The sequence below is a fragment of the Loa loa genome, assembly GCF_000183805.2.
Source record: "Loa loa unplaced genomic scaffold supercont3.180, whole genome shotgun sequence".
Classification (NCBI taxonomy): Eukaryota; Metazoa; Nematoda; class Chromadorea; order Rhabditida; family Onchocercidae; genus Loa; species Loa loa.
This window is the reverse complement of record NW_018108360.1, coordinates 80,238-95,957: the sequence shown is the minus strand read 5'-3', so window position 1 is coordinate 95,957 and position 15,720 is coordinate 80,238. Positions and strand designations below refer to the sequence as shown.

General features: G+C 29.2%; 1 protein-coding gene across 1 annotated transcript; it reads left to right on the top strand.

Annotated features, from left to right (window-relative positions):
- Nucleotides 1–522: 522 nt before the first annotated feature.
- Nucleotides 523–15,227, top strand: LOAG_02719 (hypothetical protein; the record flags this gene model as incomplete). The annotated part of the gene is made up of 39 exons (XM_020446102.1): nucleotides 523–678; nucleotides 1,046–1,257; nucleotides 1,488–1,722; nucleotides 1,845–1,936; nucleotides 2,345–2,463; nucleotides 2,650–2,761; nucleotides 3,040–3,108; nucleotides 3,359–3,466; nucleotides 3,975–4,137; nucleotides 4,328–4,420; nucleotides 4,603–4,729; nucleotides 4,819–4,931; nucleotides 5,089–5,224; nucleotides 5,474–5,584; nucleotides 5,707–5,939; nucleotides 6,151–6,297; nucleotides 6,417–6,568; nucleotides 6,772–6,957; nucleotides 7,145–7,271; nucleotides 7,584–7,763; nucleotides 7,977–8,081; nucleotides 8,169–8,270; nucleotides 8,483–8,598; nucleotides 8,997–9,180; nucleotides 9,920–10,077; nucleotides 10,303–10,483; nucleotides 10,592–10,715; nucleotides 10,832–11,031; nucleotides 11,234–11,353; nucleotides 11,572–11,661; nucleotides 11,738–11,963; nucleotides 12,183–12,287; nucleotides 12,546–12,696; nucleotides 12,966–13,096; nucleotides 13,515–13,664; nucleotides 13,920–14,041; nucleotides 14,281–14,467; nucleotides 14,738–14,823; nucleotides 15,105–15,227. The coding sequence occupies 39 exons, from the start codon at nucleotides 523–525 to the stop codon at nucleotides 15,225–15,227; spliced, it is 5,532 nt and encodes a 1,843-aa protein (XP_020303516.1).
- Nucleotides 15,228–15,720: the final 493 nt, after the last annotated feature.

Here is a 15,720-nt window from a genome sequence, read left to right as displayed (position 1 = left end):
AAAAAATCACACTTTTTGATTCTCCCTTCCAAAAATTCGTACATTAATACAGAGTTTTTAGAAGTGATAACATTTGATAACATTTGTTTCACCTTACGTATCAATAATTAAATTCGACCATCACTTGCCCATAATTTTAAAAAGTCACTAAAATCAAAATTTCTTGACTATCGGGAAACAATTTAGGTTTCTGATAAGCTATCACGAAATGCCACGAGCCTCACTATGATACTATATAATAGTTCAATGAAGAAGTTCTAGAAATGCAATCGATATACCTACATTCCGGTACCTTACGCAATATCGCTTAGTGCAATACCGCCTGTGATTTATGAGATTCCGATAACAAGCTACTTCACTGTTAACACAAAAAAGTGATGGTAATTTCAGAAATTTTTCAAAAAAAAAAGTAGTGAAATGATAAATAAAATTGAAAAAAAATATTGCAGATGGAAGTTGCGGAAGAGAAATATTGAATGAATTTAAGTAATTCCTAAAATAATGACATAACAAAAATTCACAATGCTCCAGCAACCAGTATCCAGGGAATTACGTTCATTTCAATCACTTTCCCGTTTTTCTGGACCCCGTGGATTGCTAAACAGGCGTCAATCAAATTCTAGGCGCTATCTGCAATCACGGCGCAGAACTACCGAAGCTTGCGTGGATGATTCACAGGTATCTTTTATCCAACAATAACTAATTTTTTTTTTTAATCATAGAATTGTAAAATAATAAGCATGAAAGTAAACATTAAATGAAACAATAATTTAACTGATAAGATAATTCCAAATCCTGATAATAATTAATATAATGATATTAAATTTCTAAATATAAGTCTAGTTGGTTATACATAATTGTTCACATTTTTAGCATAAATTTCCGGAAGCTTTCTGAGAGATTAGCAAATTGCGATAATATAAAAGACTTTAAGAAAAATGTCATAAATCAGCCATATATGTCATTTAAAAGTCTATAGCAACAAAAATTACTTCAGTATAGTTGCAATATCAGTGGAATAATACTTTCGATTAATTGATTTCAGCTTTTATCAGCAACGGGGCCTGGCCCATCCACAGAAGGTCGAAGCTTCTTGCCGCATAGGAAGAAAACTTTCTCGTTATCTATGGAAGTAAATCCATTACGACCATGGCATGATAGTATTCTGGAAGAAGTTGATTATCAGAAACAAACCCAAGTTGGTTGGGATAATGAGGCGGATATTATCAACGAAGAATGCGATTTACCCTATCCAGGGTAATCTCCTAATTAAATGACTGATTGCTTTTTTTTGGATGGGAAAAAAAAATTATTACAAATCAATCAATCAATCAATATATTCAACAAACAGTTCACGTTATTATTTATTATTTAATCACAATTAATAATAAAATGACAATATTATTGCTGTAAAATTTTAATATATTATAAAATAAAGTAAAAAAAAAATAGAAACATTATAGATGTGAAATATAATCAATATTAAGATTTACGGAACCAGCCTTACATTGTTTACGGCAAGCAGTACCACCACGTTCATGGGCCTTACGAATGGTTATGAATCCGTGGTTTGATCGTATAACAATGATTGTTATTTTGATTAATTGTGTAACACTTGGAATGTATCGGCCATGTGAGGATAATGATAATTGTACAACATATCGTTGCTATGTTCTCTCAACCATTGATCATATCATTTTTGCATATTTTGCTTTAGAAATGGTTTGTTCTAAATTTTATTTATTTGTTTATTTTCTAATATTCAAAAAAAAATTTCATTATTTGGAAGATTCATCAAACTGATTGAATTTTTTATTTTAAAAAATAATATTAATCATTTTAAGATGATCAAAATAATTGCACTCGGGTTCTATGGCTCAGCCGCTTATCTTTCTGATACTTGGAATCGCCTTGATTTTTTTATTGTTTGTGCAGGGTAATTTTTATTCTTGTTATCATTTTTTTTCCCCTTTTTTGATTTTATTTAATTTTTCTTTTTTTTTAAATTTGTTATTCAATCATACTTACATCGTTTAATGAATTTCAATCATTTCTTTTTTTTTTTTTTTTTGCTGATGAATTTCCTATGAAATAATTTTTGATTTTTTCTGTTCTGATGAATAACTAACTTTTGATTTACTTTTTAAACAACTCACTTTTGATCCATTTTTTTCTAATGAGTAACTACTTAGATTGAACTAATGAAAAATTGTTATTTGGATATCGTCACGCAATTCCTAAAAGATACCGAGAAATATTGCTTAATATTTCAATACGTTGATATTAGGCTAATATTAGCCTTTTTTTTTTTTGAAGTACAACTTATTTTTATTGTAAATTTCAGGTGTGCAGAATATCTATTGCAAGAATACTTGGGTAATTTAAATTTAACTGCTATACGAACAATTCGTGTACTTCGACCGTTACGTGCTGTCAATAGGATACCATCCATGAGAATTCTTGGTTTGTGATGATTGATAATTTCCAATCAAAATTATTCTATGCATATTTTCTGACAAGGGAAAAGTTGAAAAGGAAGAAAAGAGAAAAAGAGGGAGAGAGAGAGAAGGAGGAAGAGAAAGAGAGATCAATACTGGAATAAGTATTATTAAAGTAATAGTGTTAATTAAATGAAATTAACATTTACAGTTAATCTATTATTGGACACATTACCGATGCTTGGTAATGTATTGTTGTTATGTTTCTTTGTCTTTTTCATATTTGGTATTATTGGTGTTCAATTATGGGCCGGACTGCTCAGGTATCATTTTAAGGTTTTTATTATTTGTCTAATGACATTTGATGTTATTTGTCTAAATGACATATACATATTTGTTTGGATATAAAGTTGTGATTTTCAGTTAATCAAGATTTTTTTGAAACAAAAATAGAAATCGAACAAAAAATCAAAACTTGGGTTCAAATACTTGACTATTACTTATATAAAATCTTCGGTATTTTATTTGTAAAATTTTTAAATCATTAATTATTATTATTATTATCATTTTTTTCTGTAAAGAGGACAATCATACATTTCAGAAATCGTTGTGTTATTAGCTTGCCCAAAATAAATGCTGATATTGATGTCTCAGATATATCACTTACACGGTAAAATAAAATTTCTCGATAAGTTTTGAATATTCCAACATCATAGTAAAAAATTTAAGCTAATCATTGATTAAGTTATCAGATGGATTGCATTGATAATTTTATTTGTTTAACAAATATCATAATATTTATTGATATGCTTGAAATCCTTTTGATATATAATTTTTTATTCTATGTTTATGATACTTCAACAGGTGTTCAGGTATTCACATTTTACCTTCCAATAATAGTGCATCTCTTTGCATTGCAGATATTATATACCGGAAGACACCTCGCTAGAATATATTTGTAGTCAAGCGGATTCATCAGGTCTTCATACATGCAATAATCTACCTCCTTACGTACACAACGGAGTTAAGTAAGCTTTCACATGTCAATTTCAATTAATCTAGGATTCAATTTTATCACAAATATATGAAATTATTAGTGGAAATTCTACACTTACCTGTTTATTTGAATTTCAATTTTTATTTATTTTTTATTCAAAATATTCGAATTAAATATATTTAACATCAAAGATTCTGGACAAAGAAGTACAAAACTTAGTTAAAATTAACAGCCAGTTAATTGTTTCGCAATAATAACATATAAAAATGGAATGATTTTTGTAAAAAGTAAGCAAAAGAATTAAACTAAAATAGTCAAATGACTTAGAAGTAAAATAATTGAAATAAAATAATTGAACAGCTTGTAAGGAAAATGATCAAATTTGCAAATACGTAATAAAGTACAAACAACATCGCGATAAAGTGTAAAAAACAGAAAAATTAATATTTGGTGAAATTGATAATTAATTAAGTTTGTCTATTAAATTTATCTAGAAATCAGATTTGACAACTAAATTTTTTAAATGTTTCACTTTTCAGATGTAATTTGACGATACATGAATGGACAAATATAAAAAATGATACAACAGCGTGTATAAATTGGAATGCTTATTATAATGAATGTAAAGTTATGCATCGTAATCCATTCCAAGGATCTATATCATTTGATAATATTGGTTTCGCATGGATTGCTATCTTTCTGGTATCAATTCTTCTCTTTTCCTTTTTTTTTTCTTCCCTTCTTTTTTACCTAATTTATTTATTTACGATTTCAAAATATACCATAAACAAAGTTATTTATCTATATTTCGATCACAATGGATAAGATCAGAACAATACATATTCTAAGATTTTCGATCGATAACATAACTGATAAGATAATTTTTACATAGGTTATAAGCTTAGAAGGATGGACAGATATCATGTACTATGTACAAGATGCGCATTCGTTTTGGAATTGGATATATTTTGTCTTATTGATTATTGTAAGTTTCCATCATGTTAATTTATCACAATTTTTATTAGCAAATAACAAAATGATAAGATACTTATTTATATTTACTTAGTATTGATTAATTGGATCATTAAAATATAACGTATTATTTAAAATGTAACTTAAATCCAATTCAATTTTTCTTTTTTGTTTTTCCATAATGAGAATTTGCAGATAGGAGCATTTTTCATGATCAATTTATGTTTGGTTGTTATCGCAACACAATTTGCGGAAACAAAACGACGCGAAACCGAACGAATGATTGAAGAAAGGAAAAGACTACGATCATCAGGATCTCTCAGTTGGTTTAACAGGATTTACATTTCTTCGTACTGCGAATTTTTTAATTTCAAGATTTTATACGTGAGGAAATAGCGTCGATTATTTTAGGTAGCGATCCGGCTCATTTATCGAGAGATGATGAAGAAGGTGATAGTGTTTATGCAGCTATAATCAAATCTATACGACATTATTCTCGTCGATTGAAAAGAAGATTTCTTAAGGTATCAACATATATAACTTCAACTTGAACAACTTACTCTTTCAGCAAATCTTTGTAGTACAGCAAATGAACCAGCAACATTGCATGGACCAAAAAAAAAAACCAATACGCACATAATTGTTATCTATGATATATTATAGAAATTTTTTTTATTTCAGCAATGGAAAATTTGGGAGGAACGTTTTGCGACTAGGCGGAAATTCTTTAAAGGCTTTTCAAATAACACTCAACCAAAAGCTGAAAATTCTAAAGAAACGAAAGCGAAAGATGTCAAAGTAGCCAATATTGCTACAAGTAATACAACTAACTTGAAGTTAATTGAAGAACTTAAACTTGTTTTTACGATATTTTCTTCAGAACATATTTAGTGGCACATTTACTTCTACATCTTCACTTGGATACCAAACTAACTTTCTCTGTAATTCTTTAGTACTGGCAAATTAATTGGAAGACTAAAAGGATAAAAAGTAACAATGTTGACAGATGATGAATGGTTTGACAATGTCCACTTATTGAATTATAAGATTTTATAAGCTATTACAGATGACACGTTATTGCCATTGGAAAGTGCCCATCACGAGGAAAGTACCCATCACGAGGAAAGTAAATTGCAAGATACTATTAAGAATCTGAAGTGGAATGGAAGTATGAATGGTACGCTTCTCTTTTTCTTGTCTTTTTTTTTGTCGAAATTTCAAAGTTTATGGAGTGAAGTTATTCATAAAATTTCTTTATTTTGATTGGCAAATTTACATCACGAATAATACCTTATTAAGTGACAGATTGCACATCGAACAGTCTAGAAAGTGACGTGGAGATAGGTTCAACGAATGACAACCATCTTGCCTCACTGAAAAAATCCGTTCGAGTGGGAGATTTGTCAAGCGGTGAGGAAAGTGATGTGGAACTTTCCGATCAATTATCCGGAACCGAATCTGAGCTTGGATATGGTGATGCTGATGGTATTCGTAGCAGCAAGGACTATGGTGATAGTTCCCGCACTAAATCGGTAATATGCATTCGTGATTGCATTTCATTTTTTTTTCTGACAATAAGCAGAAAAATAAATGAAATTTGAAAATTAAATTCGAAGTGGAAGAAGTAAAATTTCCACCTGTTACAACGGTTATAATTTCGATTAATCTTGAACTCTCTTTATGACGTTTTGAATTTACAACTCGTGTGTTATTTCTGCCTATTAATATGCTAATACATTTAAGGATAAACTGACCAAAACAAATTCTACGCTATTAGGTCGATTTCGTGAAAAACTTCGAGCATTTGTGGTTTGTAATCATTTCAAACGCGGTATTTTATTCGCTATTTTGATTAATACTCTCAGTATGGGCGTCGAGTATCACCAGCAGGTTTATTTTTATTATTGCGATAAATTATCAATGAAATCGATAAATCATTATTAACATTTGGCCAAATAATATGCTTGGTTTTTAATCTGTAAGCAACCATTGTTAAGTTTATTTTTTAGCCTGAATTACTGACAACAATCTTAGAAATCAGTAACTACTTCTTTACTGGTTTATTCGCATTGGAAATGTTGCTCAAAATAGGTGCAGATGGTTTATTTGGATATCTTTCCGATGGTTTCAATCTTTTTGATGGCGGAATAGTCGCACTAAGGTAAAGCTTATTTTTCATTTATTATAACGTTTTCAAGACTTCGGACATGCTTCCTTTCCCTAACCAAAATGAATTTTTGAATTTGCCCTTAAATTGAAAGTTTTCTAAGAGTTGAAATATTTCATCTGAAGAAAAAAAGATTTTTATCTTTCTTCTAATACATTTATCCGTTGAAATAAATTATTACTTGATTGTTTCCACAGTGTGTTGGAATTGTTTCAAGAAGGAAAAGGAGGATTATCAGTACTTCGAACATTTCGTTTACTTCGGATTTTGAAACTGGTTCGATTTATGCCCGCTTTACGATATCAGTTGGTTGTTATGTTACGTACAATGGATAATGTGACGGTATTCTTTGGATTACTCGTTCTCTTCATCTTTATTTTCAGGTATGCATGAAAAGTATGTAAATTTATTTTTGTTAAATTGCAAAATGAAAGTTATGTGTACATTAAATTTACAACATACTCAAAACGAACTAAATTTTCAAAAATTGTCATCCGTAGGTTATTTAATGCCGGGAATTGTATCGGTCACTTTTTCTTTTGCTCAACTTTTAGATAGATTTTATTGCAGTATACTTGGAATGAACTTATTTGGATGCAAGTTTTGCAAAAATCCAATTAATGCAATGGATCAAACTAAGAAATGTGAGCGCAAAAATTTCGATTCTCTGTTATGGGCACTGGTCACTGTTTTTCAGGCATGTATTGCATTTATTCTTATGGTTTTAAACGACCTTTTAAATTTAACGATTTATTTTTTGAAATTTTTGAAATTTCCTAGAATGAATTGAAATGTAATTATCGAACCAGAAATGAATGATAGCTTTGTGGGTTTGATAATGAAATATGTTCAAGATCTTTTTCTTCTTGAAATATCTTTTTCTTTTCTTTTTGGATTTGGAAATTAGTTGACACGAAAAAATTTCAGTTTACAAAAGCTGTGTATAACTTTATACTAAAGATACACTTTCTTTTTCGAAATTTAAATTCATTTTCCTTTTATTTTCAAGATTTTAACACAAGAAGATTGGAATGTCGTTCTATTTAATGGCATGGCTCGTACGACACCTTGGGCTGCTCTATACTTTGTTGCTTTGATGACATTTGGCAATTATGTACTATTCAATTTGCTTGTTGCAATCCTGGTTGAAGGTTTCCAAGAAAGTAAGGAAGAAGAGAAACGACAATTGGTAAAATTCTGTCTTTCCATCAAATTGAATTCTTGTTAAAAAGACTGGAATGATTGTAAGAGTAAATATTTTTGAAAAAAATTTTAATAACCAATCAAAAATTCTTGAAAATGCCAACAATTAACGATATTGTCCGATTTTCTTTTATCTTATTAATTTCCGAATAATCGATATTTCATTTCATATAAGCAATTTTTTCATAATATATTTCAGGAAGAAGAAGCTATGAAAAAGGCAACTGATGAAGAAAAAGAAAGAAAACGTGAATTGGAATTATTTCTAGCGAAAGCTTCCTCTTCCACATATCTTAATCAAAAGGTGCAACTATTTTCTTTTTAATATTCAATTTTTGATAAGTGATAATCGTGAAAGTTAGATTGATTTCTGATGTTAATTGTATTTCAGAATTCTCCCACCTATTATAGTTACGATCGTGGACCAGGTAATTTTCAAGCATTTCAAGATGTCTACCAAATGCGATACAGTGTTCCGACAAGTCCAGATGATGTATGTTTCATTATTTTGAATTTGAAAATTTTTTGCAAAAAAATTCTATTTTTTGAACATTTGACTAAAAAATAAAACAGCTTTAATGTGTCTGTTACTCCATTATTAATGAATTTGACTATATGTTTAAAGTTATGCATTCTGTACTAATAAATAAGATCCAATTAATTTTTCCATTTTTTTTTGCTTAGTTTTTTTCTTTTTTTTTTTAGGAGGAGGAAGGTGAGAAATCATTGCAGTTAAGACAACGATCGTTTCTAACCAGACGAACTGGTAGTTTCAATCGGCATCATCCAGCAAAATCAATTAATTCTAGTCTTTATTATAGGTAATTTTTTTTTGTCACTCCAATTCAAATGAAACGGAAAAATAATTTTCGATAGTTTGTTTTTTTTTTTACAGAAACTTGTTAAGTTGTAAAATCTGCAAAACTTTGCCAAACTGTAAAACTTGTCATTCCCAAAACCCAACAAATTATAAATTGTTTATTCTTTTAGGCTTCCGTTATAGCCTATGTTTAAGAATACCATTCAATTTCATCGTCGATAACAATATAAGATTTCAGTTCGTTGAATTTGCAAATATAATAATATCAATAATCATGCCATTTCGCAAAAAGCAAAGTATCCCATCGTAGGGTCAGTGGTCAGTTTTTGCGACATGTGTCACTGAAAATGGAAGAATTGGAAAAAGAAAAGCGAATAATTCCTTTCTTTTTTTTTTAAGATTAGATCGACATACTTCACTTATCCTACCTCAAATGATACCGTACTTTGATCCTTATTCAAACGCCGAAGTTCGACAACGTATGAATAGTTGGTGTGGAATGCAAACAAAACTCAATCCATTTCGTTCTATTGATAGTCGGCAAGCTGTTATTGAAGCCTATACAAGGGATAGGTTAATTAAGGTTAATTAAATATGTTGAAAATCTTTATCTTCCTTTCCCAAAAATCAATAAAATTTCAACTTTTTTAAAATAAATTATATGCAATTAAAAATGCACAGAAGATTGAAATATGAAAGATGCATCGACTTTTTTTTCAATTCGTAGGATAAATATAACCCAAAAGTTTTGCTTCAATTAATAATAAAGCAAATTCCAATTGAATTAACCATTTGAGGATGGAAAGAGATAAAAACTTTGCACAAATTCAACATGCATTATAAATTTCGAATCTTTGGAAAAATGAGAAGCGATAAATTTAAGAAATAAATACAACACAATAAGAATTATTTCTTTCCTGAAAGTTAAAACTGAAGTTATAACTAATTTTATCAGGCTTTATGATAAGCCTTTTTGAACAGTAATCATTGTTTTTATTTTTTATCAAAATGAGATCACGTACAACAAATGGGAAATTTCTTTGCAAGATTTCAAACATCATTTTAATTGTTACATTCTTAATTTGAAAACTTTTTTCTCCCAGAATTTCACACAAACATTTATTATTTTGATTATAAAAAACAAAAAAACTTGAAAGCGAACAAAAATAATTTCATCATGATTGATCAAAAGATCTGATAATCTAATCATAATTTATCAGAAGATTTGATAATTTGATTATAATTGTTCAGAAAAGAAAAAAAATTTTCCCGCAAAATTGTGGAAGAAAATAATTTGACAAATGACAGGAATATTTTTGCAGGCAAATGAAGAATTGCAAGCAGCGATTGAGCAGGATGAACGTTGCAAGAGAGAATGGCAAAATACGAAATTGATGCGATTATTGCGAAAAACGTGTTTTTATAAACGTGCCGATTATTCGCTTTATATTTTTAGTTCAAAAAATCGAATTCGAATTAAGTAAGTTTGTTTGCACTAATGAGTTAAAATGCTGTACAGGTAGCGATGAAAAAGTTGTGATAAATTAGTAAAACTAAAATTTTAAAACTGCTAGTGATATGAATCGAAGAAAGAGGGAAGCGGCGAATAGTCACAATTATATTTGTAGAAAGAAAATATAACACAAATGGTTAGCGCAAATGTCGCGATGTACAGCATATGCTATGCTTTTTCTTTTTTTTTTAGGTGCCTTCAATTAACACAAAAAAAATGGTTTGATTATACGATTTTGATATTCATCGCTATTAACTGTATTACACTAGCCATGGAACGACCATCAATTCCACCGAAATCGCTGGAACGACAATTCCTCACATTTACCGGATATGTTTTCACCGTAATTTTCACCATCGAAATGAGTATGAAGGTTAGCATAATTTCAAACTTTCAAGTTAAATAATTACGGATAAAAAGAATGAATTGATTGCAACAAATTGGATATTATTTAATTGATATTACTCAGTTGACAATTTAGGTTGTTGCGAATGGATGTTTATTTGGAAAAGATGCTTATTTTAAAGATGGATGGAACATTTTGGATGGCGCATTAGTCATTATAAGTCTTATAAATGTTGTTTTTGAATTGTTAGTTCATATAGGTAAGTTCGACTAATTCTTATTTATTTTAAATCATATGTACTTTCACAGATAGCTATTCTATTTATTTTTAGTAATTCGATTTTAAAATTTAACAGGAAGTTTTATATCTTTTAAGATTCACCGAAAATATTTGGTGTTATACGTGTATTACGGTTGCTACGAGCATTGCGTCCGTTGCGTGTTATCAATCGAGCACCTGGTGTGAAACTGGTGGTTATGACGTTAATAAGTAGTTTGAAACCTATTGGAAACATTGTTTTGATTTGTTGCACTTTTTTTATCATCTTTGGTATTCTCGGTGTTCAGTTATTCAAGGTAAAATTAACTTTAACCAGCTTATAGGTAGATAAGTTTCCAAAACAAATAAGCAATGAGACAATTGCATTAGGAAGTGAACAAATTGCTAACAATTCAACTGATCAAAGTAATCAGCTAATCAAAATTTTAACAAGAATTGAAGGTTGACGCATCAAAGATACTTGACATTAGCAATAACAAAACATGAATTTATTTGTAGGGTATGATGTTCCACTGTGTTGGACCAAATTTAACTAATGTCACAACAAAGACAGATTGTTTGATGGATCCACGAAATCGATGGGTTAATCATCGTTATAATTTTGACAATCTTGGCCAAGTAATCTTTTGGAAATGTTGTCAGTTTATTAACAATTTTGATAATCCTGTCCGGATAAGCTTATGACAATTTTGAGGTCTTAGCTAAGTAAGTTTTTAACAATTTTGACTAATCTTGGACTAATAAATTAGCAGAGTTCAAACTTAAAAAATATTATTGACAAGAAATTACTTAAAAATTGGTAATTATCACGTTCAAATTACGTTTAATTTTTCTAGGCATTAATGTCATTGTTTGTATTATCCAGTAAGGATGGCTGGGTTGCTATCATGTACCAGGGTATTGATGCCACAGGTGTAGATTTACAGGTAATTAATATGATTTATTAATTTTATGATTTTTCAAAATTTTTGTAAGTATAAATTTAATTCATGTCTACTTCAGCCGATCGAAAATTACAATGAATGGCGAATGATTTATTTCATTTCCTTTCTACTACTTGTCGGATTCTTTGTACTGAATATGTTTGTTGGTGTTGTTGTGGAGAATTTTCACAAATGTAAAGAAGCATTGGAAGCTGAAATGAAGGAACAAGCACGAAAAAAGCGCCTGGAAAGAAAATTAAAACGACAACAATACGAAAGTGAATATGGACAAAAGAAAAAAAGACGTAATTGATCATTTCATTTCCTTTCTGCTTTACATTTTTTAATTTCAATTATAAATGTAATTGAAATTGAACAAAAATGCAGAATTGAGTTTTAGTTTCAACTAATACTATTGCATATGTTAGAATACAAAATTATTCATTCAAATATTCGCGGCTTTTTTTGTGGCGTAAAAAATATCAACAATTTAAATGATATCTTACATTTACTGACGTTTTGAGGTGAAAAATCTCAACCATACTGGCACAATTACGGTCCCACAAGGCTATTTTTAAACAATATTGTGACATCAAAGTACTTCGACTTAGCCATCGCCGCTGTTATTGGTAAGTTTGAAGTTCCTAAAGCACTAAATTCCCAACTTCGCTTTCACATTAACAATTTACCAAATCTCGTCATAATTTGACGCCTCAATTGAAATCAAATATTCTTAAACAAGGAAGAAGAAACTAATATAGTAAGCTGATAGATAGTTTTATTTCTAATAAGTTCAAAATAAGCTACAAGCTACAAGAATCAAAATAAGCTACAATAATTCCCAAGTATTTTTATCATATCGTTTCACTAACTCTTAAACATTGCAGGAGTAAATGTTATCTCAATGGCAATGGAGTTCTATATGATGCCAATTGGACTGAAATATGTCCTTAAAACATTGAATTATTTTTTCACAGCTGTCTTCACTCTCGAATCTGTGATTAAACTTATAGCATTGGGATTTCGTCGCTTTTTTCAGTGAACGGTAAGAAATGTATTTATTGCAAAAAAGGAGGCAAATTCAAATTCAGCTAAGTCTCATTCTAAGTTCTTTTTTTTTTCAGCAAACTTTGAATTTTGTTTATATTTTCAATTCTTGCAATTTCTCATAAATTGAGATTGCAAAGAGGGCAAAGATCAAATAAAGCAGGCCTAAAATCAAAACCAATTATCATCACATTATTTACTGCTTTTTCTCGCTCCATGATATAATAATGATAGAAATCAGTGCAATTCGGAACTTACAGATGGAATCAATTGGATATTTCCATTGTAATTCTATCTATCGCTGGTATCATATTCGAGGAATTTGAAGCCTTAGAATTACCCATTAATCCAACAATTATCCGAGTGATGCGAGTCCTTCGGATTGCTCGGGGTAATTTAAATTCCATTTTATTGTTCTTTCAAAACGTTTCAAGAATTTATATTACATACTAACACGACTAATAGAAGCAATATTTAGCACTACCGTTGATATTAATCCTTTCAAGGTTATAGTATTATTTTGACAAAATATTTTTAACTTAACTACTGACATCATCGGTTTAAAATGACAAAGCTCATGAGAAATTCAAAAATTTTCAAATTTCACTCCCCGAATAATTTCGAATTTTGTTTTCTTTAAGAAGTATTTTCTTAACATTAAAAGGAATAAGCAAAAAGTAAATTACACTACATAAACATCTGAAATAATTGCTTTTTAATTTTTTATAAGAACTAACGTTCTTGTAAAAATTTGAATGTTAATTACCAATTTCTAATATATATATATATATATGAAATTGTTTTTGCAGTATTGAAATTGTTAAAAATGGCTAAAGGTATCCGATCATTGTTGGATACTGTTGGTGAGGCATTACCACAAGTTGGAAATCTTGGATCCCTTTTCTTTCTCCTGTTTTTCATTTTTGCCGCTCTTGGTGTCGAGTTATTCGGTAAACTCGGTATGTAAGCTTGACAAGAAAAACCTTTTTTTTCTTTATCCGACACAAAATAATGGTAAAAATATTTGGCTGAGAATTATAATGTAACTTTAACTCACCTATCGTAGAAATTTGACAGTGAAGGGAAAGTACTGTGTTAAAGTAATCATAGCTTTTTAAAACCTGGAAAATTCGATCAATTTAGCAATTATCGAGCGGTAAAGTATTTCAAAAAATCAATATATTTTTTATAATTTGATAAAACGAAATTTCCAGAATGTTCGGATGAACATCCATGTGATGGACTTGGTGAGCATGCTCATTTCAAAAATTTTGGCATGGCATTTCTTACATTATTTCGCATAGCTACAGGTGATAATTGGAATGGAATTATGAAGGTATATGAGCATTAAATGCTGACAAAATTTAATTATATTTTGAAAATTTTCAAATATTGTTTACAAACAAAAAAAAAGTCAATTCTTAATATATTTGTAAATGCTAAGTTATGAATTAGATTTCTTTTTTTAAAGTTAAAAGTTGTGAAAAAAAAATTTTTTTCGCTAGTATTTTTTATGCGTAGCATGACATTTCAATATTAATTCAGGTTCTTTCTTTTTTTTTTGTTTATTTTTAGGATGCATTACGTGATGATTGTGATCCATCGGATCATTGTGAATCAAATTGTTGTGTCGATCCAATATTAGCACCATGTTTTTTTATCATTTTTGTACTGATCTCGCAATTTGTATTGGTCAATGTTGTTGTTGCTGTTTTGATGAAGCATTTAGAAGAGAGTAACAAAAGAGAAGAGGCGTCTGATGGTTTGTACATGAATTTTCATCCATACGAACAAAAAAAAAGATTTAGTTTTGATACCGTGTATCAGAATGTAAACACAATGAGTCATAAATTTTATTTCGAAATCAGGAGAATTTAATATAAGTAATAGCTTATATAGTCAAAAATGAAGAAGGGAAAAAAATTCGCTTGTGAGATTTTTTCTAATTGCTTAAATTAAGCTATTTTAGCATTTCGTCCATTCAATCCAATGTAAACATTAATAACAAATACATTATAAGGTATAATTTCAGGTCATGGGATAACTGGAACGGATACCGATGTGAATAAAACTGATACAGATGTTGAAGATAATGCCGATTCATCACAAAAAGATTTAGTTTGTTGTATTTTTGCAGAAATTTTCATCAATTAGAAACAAAAAATTAGGAGAATTAGGAGATAAGAAGGCGAAAAAATTTATTTGATAGATTGATGGAATCAGAAATGGAAATATTTGTTGAAATAAGTGAGTCATTTATAAAAAAGTGAATGAATAAGTAAGTAAACAAATGTCATATCATATTAAGTCAAAATGTCAAACTTGTCTGGTTATCATCTCTTCATGATTCTTTTCTTTTCTTCTTGTCTTTTACGATTGCTTGATTTTAAAATTTTCAGGATAATACTGGTGCTGATACGAAGAATGAAAAGGATTGCTTATTAGTTCATACAAGATATATGGAAACACCTTTACTGAAACACAACGAACATCACAACGGGCATTCCCCCATGCTCAAATGATCTTCAAAATTCTTAATTTTTGTAAATAGTCTTTTATCCTCTTACAAGTTCAAAAAATAATAATAATAATTGTTGATGACACTGGTATTCAATGATAAGTTGATGAATTTTAATAGCACTCATTAAATTATGATTTGGTGTTTCAAGATTTCTATTTTGATTTAAAATTTTATTTCAATTTGTCTATTGTTAGACGTTTAACGTCCATCATCAGGATTATCCAGATATCAGTGCAGCGTGCCTTTCGATGATAGTACGATTCGTTATCGGAATTAAGTTCCCTGATAAAATTATACGATGGCAATCGTCAAATCATTTCATTATATTCAACTATTCGTTAAACTTGGAATCTCTAAATCTTGTTATATGATAAAATTAGAAAATTCCATAAATCCCATTTGTCTTCATTAAACAGATAATTTTATAAAAAGAATTATTAAATTATTTTGCTTTCAATAATTGTTGGCCAAAATCTATTTAATAATCTCATTTG